The 24,066-nt window shown below is 41.4% G+C and overlaps 1 protein-coding gene across 1 annotated transcript in view; it reads right to left on the bottom strand.

Moving 5' to 3' along the window:
• Nucleotides 1–24,066, bottom strand: part of GIPC2 (GIPC PDZ domain containing family member 2) — an 85,588-nt gene that overhangs the window by 56,471 nt on the left and 5,051 nt on the right. The window contains exon 2 of the mRNA XM_007458707.1: nt 862–1,047. Within this exon, the coding sequence (XP_007458769.1) occupies nt 862–1,047 (186 nt within the window). The remainder of the gene's footprint in view (nt 1–861; nt 1,048–24,066) is intronic.

Here is a 24,066-nt window from a genome sequence, read left to right on the forward strand (position 1 = left end):
CCAGACACGCAGGCTCAGCGGCCATGGCTCACGGGCCTAGCCGCTCCACGGCATGTGGGATTTTACCAGACCAGGGCGCGAACCCGTGTCCCCTGCATCGGCAGGCGGACTCTCAACCACTGCACCACCAGGAAAGCCCACTGAAAAGCATTTTTTTAAAGAAAATAAGGTGGCCAAAAATATTTGCACTTGGAAATAACACAAAATCAATGGCAATGAGCATGGAAGTCACATGTTGACGAGCAACAGACCTACAAGATCCCATAAGGATAAGTAGGCACCAGGGCCAGGCTTTCCTTTTCAGTAAATGCTAAATTCTAGAGGAAGTTTAGTCTGAAGGAAAAAAAAAAAATCAAAAAAAAAAAAAATTCAAGGAAAGAGTAAACAAAAGAATGGTGTTGGGACTTCCCTGGTGGCGCAGTAGTTAAGAATCCGCCTGCCAATGCAGGCGACGCAGTTCGAGCCCTGGTCCAGGAAGATCCCACATGCCGCAGAGCAACTAAGCCCGCACACGGCAACTCCTGAAGCCCCTGCTCACCGCAACAGAGAAGCCACCGCAATGAGAGGTCCGTGCAATGCAGCAAAGAGTAGCCCCTGCTCGCTGCAACTAGGGAAAGCCCACGCGCAGCAAAGAAGACCCAACCCAGCAAAAATAAATTAAATAAAATAAATTAATTTAAAAAAAAAGAATAGTGTCTTTGAAACATTTTTTAAAGGAAACATTACCAATCCATCCATCGCTGTCGAGTCAGCTCTCACTCCAAAGATCATTTCAAACTTTCTTTGACCTGGTAGATTTTCATATAATATAGATTATATGTTACCCTCAGTTAAGTTACACAGTTATTTTTTAAGACTTACCTTTATAAAAGCATAGCCAGCACCATTATCTGTAATGGTGAGACCAAGTGAATCCTCAGATTTATACACATTCACTTCTTTTTTGATCCCTTTCACATGGGCAAATATGAAATCTTCAAGACCTATCTGTGCTCCTAAGAGTTTTCCCATGTCAACTTTAGGTGTATTTAAAGTGCAATATAAGATCTGCAAAGAGAAAGAAATATTTTAGGTCAGTTTCCACCAGGAAAACATTCTGATCATTAGTTTATTTAATACTTGAGTGAAACAGTCCTCAATTTATGATGTAAGCAGTTATATCATTAACGTTAGGTGATATGAACTGTTTCCTATAGGCCAAGCTCTGTGTTAAGCAATTTATATCCATTATCATATTTAATCCTCACAATAGCTTTATAAATACATTATCATCTCCATATTACCAATAAGAAAATCGAGACTTAATGAGAGTAAGCAATTTGTCTAAGGTCACAAAGATAGCACTTGTCAGAGCCAGGATTCAAGCTCAGGTCTCACCAACTTCGTAGCAGTTTACACTCCTATGTTACTTGCCGTTTACAATGCTGACATCGAAGGTTGTGTTCCCAAAGGTGGGGTCATGATATGTATACCACAATGAAAACATAGGCAAGACTATTTTGGAAATTTTGCTTTTTTAAATGAGGAAATTTTTAATTATTTTGCATTTTTGTGCTTAAGAAAGTAATTAATGGGCTTCCCTGGTGGCGCAGTGGTTGAGAGTCCGCCTGCCAATGCAGGGGACACGGGTTTGTGACCCGGTCCGGGAAGATCCCACATGCCGCGGAGCAGCTGGGCCCGTGAGCCATGGCCGCTGAGCCTGCGCGTCCGGAGCCTGTGCTCCGCAACGGGAGAGGCCACAGCAGTGAGAGGCACGCGTACCGCAAAAAAAGAAAAGTAATTAATGAATGAGGTAGTAAAACAAAAATGTCTAAAACGGACCTTGACTAGTCCAATCCCTTGCCTTTTTTTTTTTTAAATCTATTTATTCATTTTTGGCTGCATTGGGTCTTCACTGCTGCACATGGGCTTTCTCTAGTTGCAGCGAGCGGGGGCTACTCTTTGTTGTGGTGCACGGGCTTCTCACTGCAGTGGCTTCTCGTTGCAGAGCACGGGCTCTAGGCGCACAGGCTTCAGTAGTTGTGGCACGTGGGCTCAGTAGCCGTGGCTCACAGGCTCTAGAGCACAGGCTCAGTAGCTGTGGCGCACAGGCTTAGTTGCTCCCCGGCATGTGGGATCTTCCCGGATCAGGGCTCGAACCCGTGTCCCCTGCGTTGGCAGGCAGATTCTTAACCACTGCGCCACCAGGGAATTCCCAATCCCTTGGCTTTAAGAAAGGGGGAACTGAGGTCTGGAGAGGGTACTGCAACTTGATCAAATTCACTTAATGGTAGAAACAGAAAGACTGAAATGGTGAGAAGTTGTGTGGAGGTTTTAAAGGGACTTCTTACGTTTACCCAGTCTTTATTTGACCTCATTTTCCTTCAAAACTACAATTCATTTTACTAAAATCTGCAATGCTACTCTTAAGTTTGCCAACCATAATTTGGGTAATTTGTGAGGCCCAGATAAAAAATGGAAGAGGAGAAGGAGGGTTAAGAACATGCTATTGGTTTCAAGATTAAGTTTGGGACTTCCTCGGTGGCACAGTGGATAGGAAATCGCCTGCCAATGCAGGGGACATGGGTCTAATTCCTGGTCCAGGAAGACCCCACATGTCAAGCGAAGCAGCTAAGCCCATGCGCCACAACTACTGAGCCCGAGTGCCACAACTACTGAAGCCCATGCGCCTAGAGCCCACGCTCCTCAACAAGAGAAGCCACTGCAAGGAGAAGCCTGTGCACTACAACGAAGAGTAGCCCCCGCTGACCGCAACTAGAGAAAGCCCGCATGCAGAAATGAAGACCCAATGCAGCCAAAAATAAATAAAATTAAATCTTAAAAAAAAAAGATTAAGTTCAATAAATAAATATTTATTGAGCACCTTCTACATACCAAACAAAACTTTCTTTCTTTTGGTGGTAGGGGCCCTCGGCAGTGAAAGCACAGAGCCCTAACCACTGGACCACCAGGTAAATCCCTAATAGAGGTTTTTTATATCAAAATGGCTAAATGAAAATTTTTACCTTTTGTTATCAAGTAATGTTTGCCAAAGATATAGTCAGCCTTTCCTCCATCCCTGAGACTTGCTTCAGCCCTCACTTCCAACCCTCTCCCAACTTCCCTGAGTTTCACACCATTCCTGATTCCCCTGGAACCCTGGGCTTTAATGCATCCATAAGCCTCTGGAAGCCCAGAAACTGTGCAATTACTATTTGTTAAATGGCTTTTTAAGCCCTATCAAAATATGTCTGAGGCTTCCCTGGTGGCGCAGTGGTTGAGAGTCCGCCTGCCGATGCAGGGGACATGCCGCAGAGTGGCTGAGCCCGTGAGCCATGGCCGCTGAGCCTGCACGTCCAGAGCCTGTGCTCCGCAACAGGAGAGGCCACAACAGTGAGAGGCCTGCGTACCACAAAAAAAAAAAAAAAAAAGTCTGAATTGGAACAGCTCTCCCTGTTCTACAGTTAGAGGTCCAGCATGGTTGGCAAAGCCCCTATCAAATCCCAGAGGTATATGAAAGGTACTAGTGATAAAAACAAGGAAGAGGCCAAAGGGTACAGAAGAATTAACGCCTACAGGGAAGAACTACTGCTGCTGCCCTTTCCTCTTTTCACCCAGGTCTGTAGTGAGCTGTTCTAACTGGTGGGCCTTTAACACAAAGGGTTGTTAACCTTTGTATCCTGGTGAAGACATAATATATTCGGCTTTAGAGTTACTCTTTGCAAATACTCACTGGGGTTAAATTTTTATTATTCCCCGGGGGGCGGCAAGTCATTTAAGCCAATAATGGCTCCTATTTCTTATTCCAGTTGTGAAGTCAGTGGTATAATTAGTCCACTAACAAAAAGCATTAATCATGGTTAGTCAGGTGGAGGTAGTATGCATAGAAAACAGCTTTTCTGGCTTCCTTTCTCAAAAAGATGGAAAGTGAGTAGAACAGTTTTCTCCTTGTCGTTTTTTCCCGTGAAAATCTGTTAATGATGCTCATAGTGGATCCCAACCACCACTAATAAGCAACTCACCAAGTAGACCGATGATCTTATTTGCAAAGCAGAAATAGAGACACAGACATAGAGATCAAACGTTTGGATACCAACGGGGAAGGCGGGGGCGGGGGGGATGAATTGGGAAACTGGGATTGACATATATACACTACTGATACTATGTATAAAATAGATAACTAGGGGCTTCCCTGGTAGCGCAGTGGTTGAGAGTCCGCCTGCCGATGCAGGGAACACGGGTTCGTGCCCCGGTCCGGGAAGATCCCACATGCCGCGGAGCGGCTGGGCCCGTGAGCCATGGCCGCTGAGCCTGCGCGTCCGGAGCCTGTGCTCCGCAACGGGAGAGGCCACAACAGTGAGAGGCCCGCGGACCGCAAAAACAAAAGAAAACAAAACAAAAAAAAAAAAAATAGATAACTAATGAGAACCTACTGTATAGCACAGGGAACTCTACTCAATGCTCTGTGGTGACCTAAATGGGAAGGAAATCCAAAAAAGAGGGGATATACGTATAGCCGATTCACTTTGCTGTACAGTAGAAACTAACACAACATTGTAAAGCAATTATACTCCAATAAAAATGAATTTATAAAAAAGCAACTTACCAAGTAGACAGGAAATAAAACATTAAAATATAATGATGATAAAACAGAGTAGGGGAAAAAGCCCCAAACAGGAAATCCCACACAAACTGAACTTCTAGCTACTAAGCTAATTCCTTTCTTTCAACCGTTTCACATGCTTCACTACAGAGCAAATGTAAGATTTCCTGTAGATATAACCCTTTCCCACTGTGCTTCCTCCCCTGCAGAATAACGTTCCACTCCGGGCAGCCAGAAGTTGGCAGCCAAGGCATTGGGGTTTCTTTCCTGGAAGAAGTAGAGCCATGGAATAGAGCTCCACAGAAAGTTGTGTTGAAAACCGGCAGAAATGTAATGGTCCCTGGGAGGTGGAGTAAGAGCCCTCTGTAGCAGCAGGTAACTAAAGCTCCGCGACTTAAGATCAGTTCCTCAAGGGAGGATAAAAACCTATCACTCACACGATCTCAATGCCCAGCCATCAGCAAATACACCTGTATGTCATAAAGTCTAGAGATTCAAATACTCCTCGTAGATACTGAATTTTGAACTGAAAAATAAGAAATGCTTCCTAAATGCTGCAAAGTTCGTGCTCATTCATCTACTCACAATCATCTATTGGACACGTGCTTTTTGTCAGGTTCTGTGCTGCACAGTGGATGTACAAAGATGACTAGGACCAGTCCTCATACACAAGGAACTCCCAGGCTGGTAGATGCTCCACTGAGGTACAGTGGGGCAACATAACCCAGTTGTAATATAACAGTCCTGGATATTTAAACCAAAAAGGAACCTCAAATACATATCATGAAGCTTCCAACCTCCATTCATACATTTTCTTCAATCCAAAATCTAAAAGGCCTGCCCGCCCACCCCCAACTCTACCCCCATGCTCTTGTCTATTGAGACTCTGCAGGAATGTGACTGCCCGGGTGGAATCACTCTTCCCACTTCACTCACAACGTTTAAATCTAGCACCTCATTCGAGTGTCTGAGTCACCTTGCCTTCGACTCCAATTGGTGTAACACGTATTTGTCATCCTCACTCAGAGAGGCGAGATCTTAGTCATCTTTCTCCTACGATGTCTAACACAGTGCACTGCTCGGTTTATATCCGAATGTCACTGCACATTCACTTACCTCGTTTAATAAAACCTACCTGTGTACTAGGTTTTATTAACCTCATTTTGTGGATGAGAAAATTATGACTTCATCCAATTATCACAGCTAATAAATGTTTAGTGTTAAAAGAAAGAAAAAACGATACAAGAAAAGAAACACTGAAGTGGCTATGTAATCAACGTTCCTCTAACAAATACTTGGTTACAGAGATATACTAGAGAAAAGATATACTAGATAAAAGTAGTACGACATAGTACTTAATGTCATTTTTTATACTCTCTGGTGCACAAACTAAGTCAAAAGAAAGTAAACTCAGGGTAAGGTAGCATATAAGGAAAATTAACCATCCATTAGATATACCTTTCTGATGTTTTTTCATTGTAAAAGGAAATACTTAACGTCTTCTGGGGTATCTATATTTGATGCTTTACCACCATGATTGTTAACTGTCATACAACTGATGGAGTTCTCATAACTATTCCACTTTCTAGAGCAGTACTACTCAATATAAATGTAACACAAGCTACATAATTTTAAATTTTCCAAAAATCACATTAACAAAAGATATAGGTGAAACTAATCTAATTTCCTCATATAATCCCATATATCCAAAATATCATTTCAACATATAATCAATTATCTTTAAAATGAAATTGAGAGTTTACATTTTTATTGTCTTTTTTTTCCCAATCGCCCAATTCAGCACACCACCACCACCACCACCACCCCCCACCGCTTTCCCCCCTTGGTGTCCATACATTTGTTCTCTACATCTGTGTCTCAATTTCTGTCCTGCAAACCGGTTCATCTGTACCGTTTTTCTAGGTTCCACATATATGTGTTAATATACGGTATTTGTTTTTCTTTTTCTGACTTACTTCACTCTGTACGACAGTCTCTAGATCCATCCATGTCTCTACAAATGACCCAATTTCATGCCTTTTTATGGCTGAGTAATATTCCATCATATATATGTACCACATCTTCTTTATCCATTCGTCTGTCGATGGGCATTTAGGTTGCTTCCATGACCTGGCTATTGTAAATAGTGCTGCAATGAACATTGGGGTGCATGTGTCTTTTTGAATTATGGTTTTCTCTGGGTATGTGCCCAGTAGTGGGATTGCTGGGTCATATGGTTAATTCCATTTTTAGTTTTTTAAGGAACCTCCATACTGTTCTCCATAGTGGCTGTATCAGTTTACATTCCCACCAACAGCGCAAGAAGGCTCCCTTTTCTCCAGCCCCTCTCTAGCATTTGTTGTTGTTTTTAAGATCTGGTGTATATTTACCCTTGCACTTTATCTCAATTTGGACTAGCGACACTTAAAAGTGCTCAATATCTATATTTGGCTAGCAGCTACCATATTAGGCAGCTCTGTTCTAGAATCCCATGTCTTTAACAATTTTATACTTTGTATTTTTCCCATCTCCATATAACTATACATGTCATTCCCTTGGCCAAAAATGCCATAGCTTAAACTCAACTTCTAAATCCAGTCATATCTGTCAAAATCTTCCACATCCAATAAAGTCTAGCTAAACTACATTTTCTAATAACACCCTAAGCTAATGTTATTCCTTCATCTTCTATATACCTATTAAATTTCATACATTTGTTGTGGAACTTACCATGTGCTTCTTTGTAAACTTTTAGCATGTAAGGATTCATCTTATTGTCATATTTGTCTTATTGCGTGCCTGTCACCATGATTTACAGGAGACGTGGTTTAATGAAAGGAGAAAGCTATTGCCCTTTGGGGCCAGATTTGTTATTGTGCTGGACATCAATATCTACAGTACCCATTCCCCTTACCCCTCAAATTTCATTCCTCATTTTAAGCTATATGGTAGCTTGGGTAGGAGTGACCCATCCTCAGTTCCATCAGAAATGAATCGTAGTTAGGTTTAAATCAGTTAATGACTAATTCATAATCCAACTTAGGCCAATAACATACAAGAAAGAATTTGTTGGGGTTTCTGGGGAAGGAATCTTCTTTTCCACAGAAGCTCCTAGAAAGGTGTCTCTGTCCCTCTGATGTGAAGTCTAACTACTGCAGCTGTCACTTCAACATTAGAAGACTGACCCTGGGGACAAAGCTGGCACATGGAGAAGGGCAGAGCCTCTAGATCCAGCCTCACCTAAAGACAGTCAGTAATGGACACTGGAAGTTGTCCACCCCTTTCACCCCCTAAGGTAATCTTCCGATATCAGGTAGCTATATTTCGTGTGTGCTTTGGAGGAAAATGATTCACCTCCTGTGTTACAGGCATAAGGCTTAGACTGGTAGAAGTGGTGATTTTAGGAGTAAGCACATGGCCCGGTCCTGGCCACCAAGACATGGGAGGAAGATGTCCAGGAAGCCTCAGGGAAGTATTTTTTCATTCCTAAGAAACAAACACAGTAAAAGACAATCCCCTCTTCCCCTGGATGTTCCCTTACCTGTATGTGATCTAGAAACTTCCACCACCACCTTACTACCAACGCAGGAAGAGATCAATGTCAAGAACGCAGAGATTTCAAGTGAACCTAGGTCCTTGACGTTGGTGAGTTGCTCTGTTAGCCAGCTCTGGAACCCACTATGCCTCTTTTATGTAAAATAGAAAGTTATTTGTCTTAGGCAGTTGAATTAACTCTGTGCTACTTGCAGCTGAAAACATCCTATCTGATACACAGCCCTATCCCAGAATGTTTAGTTACACAAGCCAATAACTTCACCAACCCATTGTGGGTTGGATTTTCTGTTGCTTTCAACTAACAGATTTCTAACTGATAGAATCATTATCCTTTGTATCTTCATAATTCACGGGCGGGGGGGCTTGTTTTGTTTTTGGCCACACCCCACAGCTTGTGGGACCTCAGTTCCTGGACCAGGGGCTAAACCCAGGTGACGGCAGTCAAAGCGCCAAATCCTAACCACCAGACCACCAGGGAACTCCCCATAATTCACAGTTTAAAAGTTCTTTCTACCTACTGTCTCATTTTATCCTTAAAAAAAAAAAAGACAACTTTGAGGTCTGTGGTGAATCATGTTTCCTTTAATGCACTGAAGTGATATGCATTCTTATCCTAATTTCATATCCTATCAAAAATTTCAAGCATTGGGCTTCCCTGGTGGCGCAGTAGTTGAGAGTCCGCCTGCCGATGCAGGGGACACGGGTTCGTGCCCCAGTCCGGGAAGATCCCACATGCCGCGAAGCGGCTGGGCCGGTGAGCCATGGCCGCTAGGCCTGCGCGTCCGGAGCCTGTGCTCCGCAGCGGGAGAGGCCACAACGGTGAGAGGCCCGCATACCGAAAAGAAAAAAAAAAATTTCAAGCATAAAGTAAAGCTCCCCTTACTTCCAGTATCAGCAAAATGGATATCTAGAGAGGAGCTATGTTATACTTGTAATGGTTGTGAAAAAGAAAGAAAAATAGAAGTAAAGGAAAGAAGGAAACAATGGGTTAAGAGGTAAGAGACCTGGATCTAGTCCCCACTCTGTACTCTCAGTAAGCTCAGTCATTTGACCTCCTTGGTCTTCATGTACATCCTGGCATTAGTAAAGCTTGGCCTACATCACACAGCTGTTACTAAAACTCAATAAGAGACTATACATAAAAGTGCTTTTTAAACTAAAAAGCTCTAAAGGTTATTATTAGTATTATTCCTGGAATACAGGTGCTTCTTGAATAATATTTACACCTATGCTTGACAGCTTAAATTGCATTAGTTTTCTTGAAAATTAGATTTTGCTCCTTTTTAATGTCATAACCAGGATGGATTTCATGTTCCCCCATAAATTACATTATCCTTCAACTTTTTTTGTTGAGTATAACTCATGACAGTATTCTTACCATGCACTTATATTTCAATAGCTATTTTTCAGTTCTCATCACACAGTTATGATTATTCACCCCAGAAACTCAATATAGCTAGGATGATAAGAGTCTGAACTATTGTATAGAGCCATTAATATAAATTAATATTACTTTTTCTCTGATGGCACCATTATATATTCCATGAGTGTGCTAGGTGAATAGGGTTAAATAAATCATTTGTCATTAGTGCTTCAAAAGATATTCTAGCCCACAAAAAGGTTGCAAATCTCTCCAAAAACACATCAAATTCATTTTTAAAACTCCAGGAAGTCCACTTCCAACCTTTTGTTTAATGCTTTCCTTAAACAGGAACTGAGTTGGCCCAAGATTCCACATGTTCCAAAGATCTCTGGAAGAAATTATGGGCTTGTGTGGCTTGCATTACAGTATTTGAAATGTGATTTTAAATATAAGCAACTAAGGACTTCCCTGGTGGCGCAGTGGTTAAGAACCCACCTACCAATGGAGGTGACACAGGTTCGAGCCCTGGTCCAGAAAGATCCCACATGCCTCGGAGCAACTAAGCCCATGCGCCACAACTACTGAGCCTGCACTCTAGAGCCCACGAGCCACAACCACTGAGCTCTCGTGCCACAGCTACTGAAGCCTGCACACCTAAAGCCCGTGCTCTGCAACGAGAGAAGCCAATGCAATGAGAAGCCCGTGCAATGCACTGAAGAGTAGCCCCCGCTCTCACTGCAACTAGAGAAAGCCCACACGCAGCAACGAAGATCCAACACAGCCAAAAATAAGTTAATTAAATAAATAAAATTTTAGAAAAAGCTTATAGAAAAAAGACTTCAAAAAAAAGGAAGGAGAAAGGAAGGGGAGAGGGAGAGGAGCCACAACCTGAGCTCGCATGCCACAACTACTGAAGCCCACGTGCCTCGAGCCTGTGCTCTGCAACAAGAGAAGCCACCACAATGAGAAGCCCGTGCACCACATCAAAGAGTAGCCCCAGCTCGCTGCAACTACAGAAAGCCCACATGCAGCAACAAAGACCCAACGCAGCCAAACATTAATTAATTAATTTTAAAAAATAAATATAAGCAACTAGAACAGTTATCTCCTGTGGTTATCTAAAATAACAGTGTTACTAAATATTTTAATACAACTACTTTCCTACATCTCAATCTACCAAGAACCTTGCTAACTCTTTATATTTTTCTAAAATAAGCATTACAGAAATATCAATGTCACTATAGAAAATAAAGAAGAGAAAGTGGATAATAATAAACATAGTAATGAACTAAACCATACATTCATCAGGAGTTAATACCACCATCTTTATATACAAGAATACCACTTGGATTATGTTTTCTTTGTTAATGACCAAGGCCCTATCTGGGTTATTCTTATTAACTAAGCCTCACAGACTGTTTCTCAAAAAGAGAAGAAAGATTTTACTTCCGTTTAGTTAATTGCCCTTAAAATAGCAGGAATTAAGAACAACCTGAAACTAAGAATAATTATTGAGGAGAAAAGATCACCCACTTACCCTGTGTGCTTGAACAGAAGGAAGTAACTCTAGGCAAGCCAGAGTGACAGAATTATATTACTCAAAACTCTTCCCAAAAGCTGAGAGTCTCATCCTCCATGATTCCCCCAAATATATGGTAGATGTGTTGTATAAAGGAAATTCTAGAACTCAAACAATTCTTCAATGACATTCATGTAATGAGACACCTGCTCAGCCCTCTCAGCTCTACACAGTTTGGAGACTGGGTCCCACTTCTATTAGAGCACTGTAAAAGTGAAGGAACTGGGGAGACAAAGGTCTGGAAGAACAAAAATAAAATAAAAATTAAGGTTTCATAAACATTAATTGATGACTTATGTGTACAAGGTATTTTCACATACTATCTCATTTAATCCTACAACAATTCTATGTGACATTTATTACTATACCCATATACTATACAGATTAGAACATAAAGATTTAAAGAGATAAAACAGTTTGTGATTAAGTAGTATTTGGTGCTAATATAACTCCAACCCTGCTTGTCCAGTTCCAAGCTCTTTCCCCTACAATGTTGCCTCTCTGACACCTAATATCTACATAGAGACATCCAAGTTACTGATCACTTCCCAAAGCATTAGCTCAGCCAATCCATGTGCATCAGGTCATAAGGACAAGCATCACTACATGCTGTGTAGAAGAGAAAACCAGCTCAAACCCCCTTACATGATTTGTCTAAGGTCACACAGCTAGTGAATGACAGAGACAAAACTGGAATTCAGATTTTTGTGCTTTCTCTAACCCCATGATACAACAGCTGTGATGTAAATATAAATTTGGCTTTAAACTTAAAACTCCTAGAAGGCAGAGACTACAAAGTTTTTCCTCTATATGGAGCCAAATACACTGCTTAATTATTAAACCACCCACTTCTTAAAAGGAGTGAAGACAGCTTACAAAAAGGAGCTATTTGTAATTGGACTTGAAAAGTCAGATGTAAGACTTCTCTGGTGGTGCAGTGGTTGCAGTGGTTAAGAATTCGCCTGCCAACGCAGGGGACACGGGTTTGATCCCTGGTCCGGGAAGATCCCACATGCCGCAGAGCAACTAAGCCCATGCGCCACAACTACTGAGCCTGAGCTCTAGAGCCGGGGAGCCACAACTACTGAGCCCGTGCACCACAACTACTGAAGCCCACACGCCTAGAGAAGCCACCGCAATGAGAAGCCTGCACAATGAAGAGTAGCTCCTGCTCGCCACAACTAGAGAAAGCCCGCGCACAGCAACAAAGACCCAACACAGCCACAAATTAAATAAATAAATAAATTTAAAATAAAAAAAATTTTAAAGTCAAATGTATTAGGTGATTAGTAAATATCAAAATATTAATACACTGTTTAATTTGATTTACTGTAAATAAGTAATTTTAAATGATTTCTTCCAGTTAATTTTAAAACTGACCATAACCCAAAGAAATAAATGTAACAAAACACAGACATTTAAGATCTCATGCCTATTATTTTCCCAGTATAACACATGTAACAAATTTCTAAGATTTGTTTTTTTAAATATACATTATTTTATAAATCCAGTGCCTTTGCCTTCACCTTGTCAGTGGCTACAGTCATCTAGAAAAAAAAGTTTCAGTCTGAGAAGATATAAAATTGGCAACAAGACAGATATTTAGAAACCTGATACTGTATGCTCTATTTAGACCTTCATGAGGATATTGTACAAAGCCCTGCCTCGGAACTATGTAGAACTTTCTATAAATGATTCACTTCTAAATTAGCTGTCCTGGGTCAGCAGTGGCAAGTCTTAAATAAAAGGTGAATCATCCTTTGTACTGTTCCTTCTCTGGTACAACCACATTTTTTCCCAGTGTTTTTAATGGGCAAAATAATGTGACAAAAATAATTTCATCCCCTCCTCCAAAATCAAATCACATTTTTTAATCTATCAAATGACTTCCCAGAGTAACAGAAAGAACGTTTTCCTTTGTTAATGAAATCTAATCAAAGCAACTATGTAACAAAGAAAAGCAATCTCAAAGCAATTCTTGAAACAGGAAAAGGTTAAAAGAATAGAGATAGGTTTTAGTCTTGCTTTTGTGGACATTACACCGACACTAACCCAAGGAGTAAGATAAATCAAATGTGTGTAGCTATATATATCCATCCTCTTCCAAACTATAATTCAGGTCAGAGGAGATATCTGAGCTTTAGCCTGGTCTAATAATGCTTCAAGGTTACATGCCAATTTGAAAGACATCATAAATCACGGCTGTTCCCCTTGTCAGGTGCTGTCCCAAATTTTCCAGGTTTCTAAACCACGTATCTTCTTTTTTTTTTTTTAAACCACTGATCTTCTTAAAAGCGTCCTCTTGTTTGACACTTAAGATGGAAGAGAACCTCAAGAGGGAAGGAGAAACTCGATATAACAGGAGACGTTTTACATCCGAGAATGCAGTAGAATGGTTTGTGAGACATAACATTGTAAATTATTATTAGTAAAGAGACCTGTGATTAAACTTTCCAGTTTACCAAATATACAAATATAAATTACATATTTTTTAAAAAGCCATTAGATCCCCAAAGGGTCCTTAAACAAAATTTTAAAATTTGTTTGGCAGAATGCTCATGTAGCAAGCACCCTGTTCATATTAACCAGGAGGCAGACTTATTATAACTCTTACAATAAAATGTCTACAAGGTATGTGATATTTAAAATCCATCCAAATGGCACAACATTGTAAATGAATTATATTTCAATAACTAAATAAATAAAAGCTACCCAAATAAATCATGAAAAATTGGAAAGCAAGCATGGGGAGCCACTCAGGGGTCAAGACGGGAGTGATGCAGGAGGGTGGTCTATTCCTTCCTATTCCCCAGAACAGAAATTCTGACAGAAAGAGATGAGCACTTTATGAAGAAAATGGGTCATGCAAGAAACTATCAACAACTTGAGGGAGTGAAAGATTGCAATTGATTTTTATTCTAAACTAGGGCACCTGAAAGACGTTAGAAAAACATAGTGCAGAGTGACAGGGCAAGAGGGGACAAAGGAAAATGTACTACAGGGTTCCCTAGATGAGAGGTGACAAAGGGTTGGGGTGAGGGAGTGGAGGCAAACTCAGTGACCGCCTTAGACCCTTATTGGTTAGAAAGTCTGAGAAGCACAGAAAAGTTCACCCATGGGTGGGGCTGGTGTGACACAAGGGAGGTTAGCCATGAATCTGGAGACTGTGAAGATTCTTCTAGGTTCAGGTTGCTCAATTTCAAGCCACCTCCCACCCCAGGGGTAGACAGCTCCAAGAACAGAGACCAGGAAGACACGGAGAGGAGCTGCCAGGAATAGAATCCTGTCACAGAATCGGAGACACTTAGTCACAGTCCTGGCTGAGAGCCTCTCACCTTTGCTCCCAGGGGTTTATGACCAGCTCAGGCTCACCACTCTCCCAAGCAGCTTCTTCCCACCCTCTGCTTGCCAACATTCCTGCCCTTCCTGCCTGTAGGAGTCCTGCGACAGGAGGGGAGGAGGACCCAGCAGTGTCAGGAAGCTTCCCGAAGAAGCTGGCAGGGCTCCAGCCTCACTCCCAAGAATGCGTCACCAAGCCAGAGCCAGGACGAGGAGTACCAGCATCTCCTGGCTCCGAGCTTAGAGCTGACACCGTGCCTTCCCTACCTGCTTCTATTTTTATGCCCACACCCTCCTCTCCCCACCCCCTCCCTAAATGCCTACCATTCAAAACCTTCCTTACTGCCTAGGAAACTGCCTTGTGTGTGATGGGTGCTTAATTAGCAAATGTATGATAAACTTTCTCACATCACATTTTTTTTTCTCCTTTTCTATAATTAGAGGGACTCTGGATCCTAGTTCACCGCTGCTGTCCCAGAGTAATTATTACAACCTTCCTTCTCACTCTGTGAAGTGTCTGGGTAGGAAATATAAGTTACATGGCCATCTATTTATAATGCTTATTCTACTAAGCAGTTCAAATAAGCATGTTCCCTTTTCCCTTTTCAGGATAAAAAGACTAGACAACATGGGATGAAAGGAAAAACATGATTTGCATGTTGAGGAAAGTCAGTGGTAGAGTTCTTCCTCTATCCCTTAGCATGTAAGTAATCTTCCCCAGAAGCTTCTTGGAAGTCAGTGTCCGTGACTTGAGCACAATTAAGAATCTAGGAGGGACTTCCCTGGTGGCACAGTGGTTGGGAATCTGCCTGGCAGTGCAGGAGACACGGGTTCGAGCCCTGGTCCGGGAGGATTCCACATGCTGCTGGAGCAACTAAGCCCGTGCGCCACAACTACTGAGCCTGTGCTCTGGAGCCCGAAAGCCACAACTACTGAAGCCCGCGTGCCTGGAGCCTGTGCTCCACCACGAGACAGGCTACCGCAATGAGAAGCCTGTGCACCGCAATGAGGAGTAGCCCCCGCTCACTGCAACTGGAGAAAGCCAGGGCGCAGCAATGAAGACACAACGCAGCCAAAAATAAATAAATAAATAAATTTAAATTTAAAAAAATAAAATAAAATACTTCATTATAAAGAAGAAAAGAATCTAGGAGACTCATGTACACAGTGTTATATTTAAAATAAATAACCAACAAGGACTAACTGTAAAAATAATAATAAAGACACTTAAAAATAAAAAATTTAAAAATTAAAATTAAAAAGAAATCTCCAACTAACTTTAAAAAAAAGATTCTAGGAGACTTAACGAGTGTGGGGAGAGTTGAAAATGAGTTCTAAATGTTCAGTGGGAGAATGGAGTAGAATAATAGAATCAAAATAATTCTGAATAAATTGGTATATTTAATATTTCAAGTTTGAGATCTTTGACTGTGTTGACTGAAATAGTTTATTAGGTTTATACTAAACTTTATTGAAGAAGCCCTTGTCAGAAGAGTCCACGTTAGTTACTGTAACACAGAATTCCACACTGAGATAGCTTAGTGTGAGGATCATGTATAGAGATAAACTTTTAAATTTGCTTTCCTTATTTTCTGGGATTAGGCAAAAAGTAGGAGACTGAAATTGTACAGGTCTAGAATAGAAAAACTAAAAGGAAAAAATTACCAAAAAATTACTCAAAAATTGCCTAAAAAGCATCTTTTTTGAGGAAAAGAGGGAACGAGAACTAACATTTATTGAACCGTTGTTCTAGATACCTAATATGCTATTTCATTCAGTTCTCATGACACTCCTATAAGGCAGGAATTATTTGTACATTTTCCAGGTTCAATTCCATTGTTCAATTTTCCAGGTGAGAAAATTGAAGCCACTCGGTGGCACCTCCAAGCATCAAACTCAGGGCACACCACGCTACTCTGAAACTCACCTCCCCATCAGATTGACCTAAAGCACTGCTGTCATGCCACCCTGACTCTCCATCTATCACAGGACCCTATATAAGCCTGTGAAATAGCCACAGCAACATGTGTAGCTTTGAGATATTGCAAAAGCTTGGAATCTCACAAAATTAACCAGCGATGTTTCACTTTGTATAATTACAGTCCTACAATACTGATCCTAAAACTGTAAGTATAAAGCAAGAGGTCTTTGTACTGCTTTTCCCTTCTTGTTGCTTTCCCATTTTGCCCCCCTTTACATCCTAACTTCACAGCTTAGAGCAAGTGCTTAACCTCAAGCAAACTGGCATAAAGCAATGTTGCCAGCAGGTAGGGTGATACTGGAAAACTTTGAAATCTTGTGGGAGCTTTTTTGGTTGTTACAATGATTATGTACACCACTGGCGCTGGCAGAGATAGGGGATGAGGTAGGGATACGGTATGAACTCTAGTGCTCAGAGAGGCTCAGTTTGGTGAGCCTAATTCTGATGATTTTCAAATGTCCTACTAGAGATTCATGCTGGGAAGAAAATATATATATTCTCTTGTTTGTGTAGAACCTTATCAAGAGTTGTTCATCATTTCAGAAAATCAAGTCACTGACAGCACTGTTGTCCATGTTATTTGAATTTAACATGAAACATTTATATCATTTGCTCCTATTATTGTTACATTATATAGTTCTATGAATACCTACAAATATTTAGATAACAAAAGGTAACAGAAAGGAGTCAACAACAATCAAGTGACTATTGTCTTATTCCTTTTTTTTCTTTGTTTTCTTATTCTTTTTAAATCCAAACGTATTTACTGTAAGTAGGTAAATACAAGCAACTGACCGCTTCATTATGTCTTCTGAGATAGTTTTCCCAAGTATTTGCATTGAAATCCATGTTTGTTTCTAATAGTTTTTAAAATTATGTGTATAGGTAGGTATTATTGTTTAAATTTTTATTTCAGGATAAGTAAAAGTGGTGCCACAAAATATTTGTTATTACAGGGGAACTTTGGGTCCAATAAGGTTAAGAACCACTTGTGTAAAGGAAAGAACATGGGCTTTGGAGTCAGACAAACCTAAGATAGACGACGTCTCTTTGGACTGCATGATTTGCGTACTTTACTTTTTTTTTTTTTTAAGTCTTTATGGAACTTGTTACAATATTGCTTCTATTTTATGTTTTGGTTTTTTGGCCCCAAGGCACGTGGGGTCTTAGTTCCCCGAGCAGGGATCGAACCCACACCCCCTGCGCATTGGAAGGTGAAGCCTTAACCACTGGACCGCCAGGGAAGTCCCTTGAGTAGTTTACTTTTCTTTTTTTAATTAATTTATTTTACTTTATTTACTTTTGGCTGCATTGGATCTTCGTTGCTACGCATGGGCTTTCTCTAGTTGTGGCGAGCGGGGGCTACTCTTCATTGCGGTGCTCAGGTTTCTCATTGCGGTGGCTTCTCTTATTGCAGAGCACGGGCTCTAGGCATGCGGGCTTCAGTAGTTGTGGTGCCTGGGCTCAGCACTTGTAGCTCGCAGGCTCAGTAGTTGTGGCACACTGGCTTAGTTGCTCCACAGCATGTGGGATCTTCCTGGGCCAGGGCTCGAACCCGTGTCCCCTGCATTGGCAGGCGGATTCTTAACCACTGCACCACCAGGAAAGCCAGAGTAGTTTATTTTTGTTCTGAGCTCCAATTGCCTCACCTATCGATCACAGCCATTTCTGGGGGCTCTGTTCAGAATTGCTATTTCAAACAAGGTAGCACAGGTTAAGTGGTAATGATAGGTATTCAACAATAATTCCCTTCTCAATGCTCAAGCTATGCTTCCCTCCCCCACTTACCTTTACAGAAGGCAGGAAAATTAAGATAGGAAGGGGGGAGTATAAAGAATACAGAACGAGGGACTTCCCTGGTGGTCCAGTGGGTAAGACTCCACGCTCCCAGGGCAGGGGGCCCGGGTTTGATCCCTGGTCAGGGAACAAGATTCCACATGCATGCAGCAACTAAGAGTTCTCATGCCGCAACTAAAGATCCCATATGCCACAATGAAGACCTGGCACAGCCAAAAGTAAATGAATTTTAAAAAAAGAATACAGAAGGAGAAAGGGAATAACAAATCATGATCTGTACCTAATACCTAACTACACCCAGAACACACTGTTAGTATCAAATGTGAAAAGGTTCAGGAGGTTCAAGTTACATTCTGGCCCTGGATCATGAAGAACATGTTGTTAATGCCAATCAATCACACAAACACTACTACTTATTGCAATATATGGATATGTAAATTGTTCCAGGAATGGATACAGAATTATCATTTCCTCAACCTTGTTACTGTGTATCCCTTTAAGACCACTTAAAGTTAACACTGTAACATAAGAACCTGTAGGGGGTGAGGTGTAGATCTGGATTTTAGCCTTTTTTTTTTTTTTTTTTTTTTTTTTAAGTTGGAACTCTTCCTCTACACGTGGTTTGATTATCTCCAGGGAGATTTTTATACAATAGCAAATACACTTTCTGAATGCTGGATCTTGGGCCTGTTTAGCCACTACTAACTGGGAGTCAGATATGTTCCTAAAAGGCAAATATTCTATCACTGACAAGGCCTAAGGTCCCTTCTTCCCTTTCACTTATCTGTAGAAGCCATAGGACCTCCCTGGTATTAGTCATGTCCAAGCTTCAACTTCCTACTCCACATTTTAATCACCAAAATTTCAAAATACTCAGCATACCCCAAACAGAAAGGTTAGAGTTTCTAAGACAGTGAGAAAAAAGCAGTTTTTAGATCCCAATCCAGAGAAACAGTGACAGTCATTCACTCTTTGTTGGCTTCCTCTTTTCTTTAACTCAGCAAGTATCTAGCCCAAAGGTATTTGTTAGTTACTTTATCTGAATACACAGTTTCAAGAAACAGCTTTAGATGCACCCCAATGTTCACAGCAGCATTATTTATAACTGCCAAGAAATGGAAACAACCTAAGTGTCCTTTAACTGGTGAATGGATAAGGAAGATGTGGTATATTCACACAATGGAATACTACTCAGCCGTAAAAAATGAAATTTTGCCACTAATAGCAACCTGGATGGACCTGGAGGGTATTAAGCTAAGTGAAATAAGACAGAAAAAGACAAATACTGTATGATATCACTTATATGCGGACTCTTTAAAAAGTACAACAAACTAGTTAATATAACAAAAATGAACAGACTCACAGGTATAGAGAAAGAACTAGTGGTTACCAGTAGAGAGAGGGAAAGGGGAAGAGTGGGATAGGGAACTAAGAGGTACAAACTACTATATATAAAATAAATAATCTACAAGGATACATTGTACAACATCTGGAATATAGCCAATATTTTACAATAACTGTAAGTGGAATATAACTTAAAAATTGTGCATCACTATGTTATACACCTGAAACTTAATACTGTACATCAACTATACTTCAATAAAAAAATGAACACCTTTGGTTACCTTAGGTGATGGGGATTTATTATAAGGAAACACAGGGAAACAAAAGAAGCACGGGAAACCTTCTCAGAAGACAGACTTCTTAGAAATTACTAAAAATTGGCTCATTGCCATTAAAGACACAGTGTCATCTCTCCTAGCATGAAGGACATTCTGATGGCCCTCTGTGACCCTGAAAGGACCCCAGTGACTGTCATCCCCAGGCTTCAATGTTTTTTTCTTAGGTCCACTTCTTTGCTTCTGCTACTACCAACTGTACAGAACAGATACATGGTATGCTCCTAATTTTTTAAAAGTAGAAGGGAGGTTTACACTTACACAGATATGCATTTACTTTCACACAAACACACACTCATAAATTCACAAATTTTATTTTTCTGTAATGATGGTCAAGAAAGTGGCCTAAGCAGATGCTTCTGGGAAAAGAGGACTAGGGAACCATGGTTCACATTTTTTTTCCCACACACAAAAAAGTGGTTATCGCTGGTGGCGCAGTGGTTGAGTGTCCGCCTGCCGATGCTGGGGACACGGTTTCGTGACCCAGCCCGAGAGGATCCCACATGCCGCGGAGTGGCTGGGCCCGTGAGCCATGGCCGCTGAGCCTGCACATCCGGAGCCTGTGCTCCTCAACGGGAGAGGCCACAACAGTGCGAGGCCCGTGTACCGGAAAAAAAAAAAGTGGTTATCCACTTTTTTAAATTTTTTACTATGTACATATATTATTTTTTCAATTAAAATAAAAATTGGTGGATTTCCCTGGCAGTCCAGTGGTTAAGACTCCATGCTCCCAGTGCAGGGGGTCCAGGTTCTATCCCTGGTCAGGGAACTAAGATCCCACATGCTGTACCACATGGCCAAAAAAATAAATAAAAATAAAGACACCAATTTCTAAAAAAATTAAAATAAAAAAATAAAATAAAAATTGGTTTTAAATAACATTTACTATGTAGCTCCTCTGTGGACTTCTGCTTCACAGAGAGTAATTTCTGCTAGGAAGTTTAGTGAATGAATAAAACAAAACCACAAAAACCATTTTCCCTTGGTGGTCTTTGGTCAAACATCATGGATATGCTCACTAACTGAGAGCCAACAGGTGGAAAGAAAGAGGAGGACCTTAGAGGAAGTTTACAATTAATAACACTGAGGAGGGGACTTCCCTGGTGGTCCACTGACTAAGACTCCACACTCCCTATGCAGGGGCCCAGGTTCGATCCCTGGTCAGGGAACTAGATCCCACATGCTTCAACTAAAGATCACGCATGCTGCAACTAAAGATCCCACACATGGCAATGAAGATCCCGTGTGCCACAACTAAGACCCAGTACAGGCAGATAAATAAATAAATACTAATATTAGAAAAAATATATATATGGGACTTCCCTGGTGGCACAGTGGTTAGGACTCCACACTCCCGATGCAGAGGGCCAGGGTTCGATTCCTGGTCAGGGAACTAGATCCCACATGCATGCCACAACTAAGGAGCCCTCGAGCCACAACTAAGGAGCCCGTCTGCCACAACAGAGACCCAGCGCAACCAAATAAATAAATATTTATAAATAAATAAATAACTTTTTTAAAATAACAGTCTTTGATTTGAAGTCATTCTCTTTATTCTAGTTTGTTACCACACCTTCCTGTATACTTACAGTTTTGCATTTGTGGAATCAAAATTACATGGTAGGTATGTACATTGAGCAGTAAAGGTACACACGGCTCAATACTTTTGGGCCTCTGCCACAATTATCTCAATCAAATTCCATCTCACTCTTCTTTGATCTCTGCCTACCATATCCCTACCTGCATATTTGGTATCTCTGGCAGCATCCTTCATATTCCACCTTGTATTGTCAGCATATATATACTTGTTTACTCATATGCCTTAGTTTACTCTTACCACCACTCCTATACATTGTAAGCTCCATGAGATAGGCAGTTGGTAACATTTGTATGTATTTCAATACTTTTTACATAAAAATGACACTCCAGTATTTTTAATTGAGTGCACAAGCTCTGGAAGACCGTTCATACCGGAAAAGACCTTGGATCTTCTCATTTAATCCAGTGGTTCCCAAAAACATATCTGCCAACAGATGACAGACCAACTGCCTAAGGACACCAGGGAAAAGTTAAATTACTACATTTTTCAGGCCCCAGCCCAAATCTGTAGAAGCGGGGCCCAGAAACCTGCATTCTTGGAGTACTGACTCACAAGCCTGAGCATAAGTAGGAGTTGTTAATTTTAAAAGGAGGCCATTAGACTGAGATGGTTCTAATGACCTTGGCAGCCTAAGTAAGCAAACCAAAACCTAGGCCAGCAAATGCCTCAAAGTTAAGAAACCTAAAGGACAACCAACCACAAACAGCCAAGTAGGTTTTCCCAAATAAGGCAACCACTTAAGCTGGAGCCAATCAAATAACTTCCTCACTTTGCCTCCACATCTCCTCTATAAAAACCTTGCCTCTAACTCCTGTCTGCTGAGCACTCCTAACCCCTTCTGGTTTGCCACTGCCCAAATCGATTTTTGCTCAAATATACTCAACTTAAATATGCCTCAGTTTATCCTTTAAAAGAATTAACAGGGAAAGAACAAGGGAAAGATTTCCAGGTAAAGAGAAGAACAACAGATAAATGTCAGAGAACCAAGAATAGTTTCATGCTCTCTACAGGCCATGGAAGATGTCTGCCACATCCCTAATTCAAGAAGTCTCAGACTATCTGTCCTGCCCACTGTCCTCTCCAACAGGCCTCCTTATCTGTTCATCTGCCTTAGTACCACCTACACACTGGACCAGAGATGAGCCCTGACCCACAAGCCAAAGGGGCCTGCCCCACCTGTCCTGTACCCTGACTCAACAACAGAGACTCACTCTCAGGGAGTTCAAGTTTGAGACAGAGTGGGTGCACAGAAAGTACAGAAGCAAAGAACTAAAAGACAGAGAGGAGGCAAAAGGGGCCTTAAAGGAGCAAAGTCAAAGGATAAAAAGAGGGAATCAGTCAAGAACACAGTAAGAAATAGGGAGACAGGTAGAGAGGGAAGGGGAAGAGCAACTGGACTTGCTCTTGGTTTTCCAGAGTCTGAAGTTACTGCTTTCACCCAGGCAGCATGAGTGATGTTCCAGCTGTCCACAGAACCTGACCGCCCAGCTACAGAGGCGATCCTGGGCTTCCTCACCTCCCCGTACATCCTAACAAATACATACATACACGTTGTCCAAAGTAACCTGAGTGTCTCCATCTCTTACAACCTGCAAGAGCCTCCCATGTCCACTCAGGATGGCTGGAGGGGTGGGAGTAGGTGAGGGACAGCAAAGGGGACACCATCTGTCTATGAGGTAGCAGAGGCTTGGGGAGGGGTTCAGACTTGATTCTAGAGTTGTTCACACACCTACTTGGGGGAATCTCCAGCACACAAATCAACAGTCTTACCCATTTCTTATCTTCCTGAGAGCAATGAGGTCTATAATGCAGCTGGTGAGACAATCCTCCCACTTCTCAAAATGAGTCACGGTTCTAGGGGGGATTTTTTGGTGTTTTAGTTTTTTACTTGAGCTTTTCATAGAAAACAGAGGCTGATGCTCATGAGAGATAGTAAGCACACATAATGATCACAGTATATTTAGAACTTCTCAGATGGTACTGTGCAATTCCAGAAAATACCATCCTATTTAACTTAAACTAAACTGTAGAAAGGAAGCATAGCAAAGGAATGGTCGATTGTGTTTCAACTTTATAAAACACCAGTCACGGGTCATTTCCCTGCTGAAAAATACTTGGGTTACTCTTACTGCCTACAGAACAGAACCCATATAGCTTCAAGGACATTTGTAGTCTCACTACTGTTTACATCTTCAGCTTCATCTCCTACCGGATCCACCAGCTACTTTTATTTATTAAACTTTTATGGTGCAACTAAGCCATCTAGCAACTCTGGAAATGAGATTTTTAAGGGAAAAAACCCTCCCAGCCCTCAGTAAGAGATAAGTAACTAAATTCAATTCAGTGTGCTAATGCTATGTTAAAATCATGCAGTACTGGGTATTAAACATATCTAGGGCTTCCCTGGTGGCACAGTGGTTGAGAGTCCGCCTGCCAATGCAGGGGACACAGGTTCGTGCCCCGGTCCAGGAAGATCCCACATGCCGCAGAGCAGCTGGGCCCGTGAGCCAGGGCCACTGAGCCTGTGCGTCCGGAGCCTGTGCTCTGCAACGGGAGAGGCCACAGCAGTGAGAGGCCCACGTACTGCAAAA

The sequence above is a fragment of the Lipotes vexillifer genome, unplaced genomic scaffold, assembly GCF_000442215.2.
Source record: "Lipotes vexillifer unplaced genomic scaffold, Lipotes_vexillifer_v1.1 scaffold419, whole genome shotgun sequence".
NCBI lineage: Eukaryota > Metazoa > Chordata > Mammalia > Artiodactyla > Lipotidae > Lipotes > Lipotes vexillifer.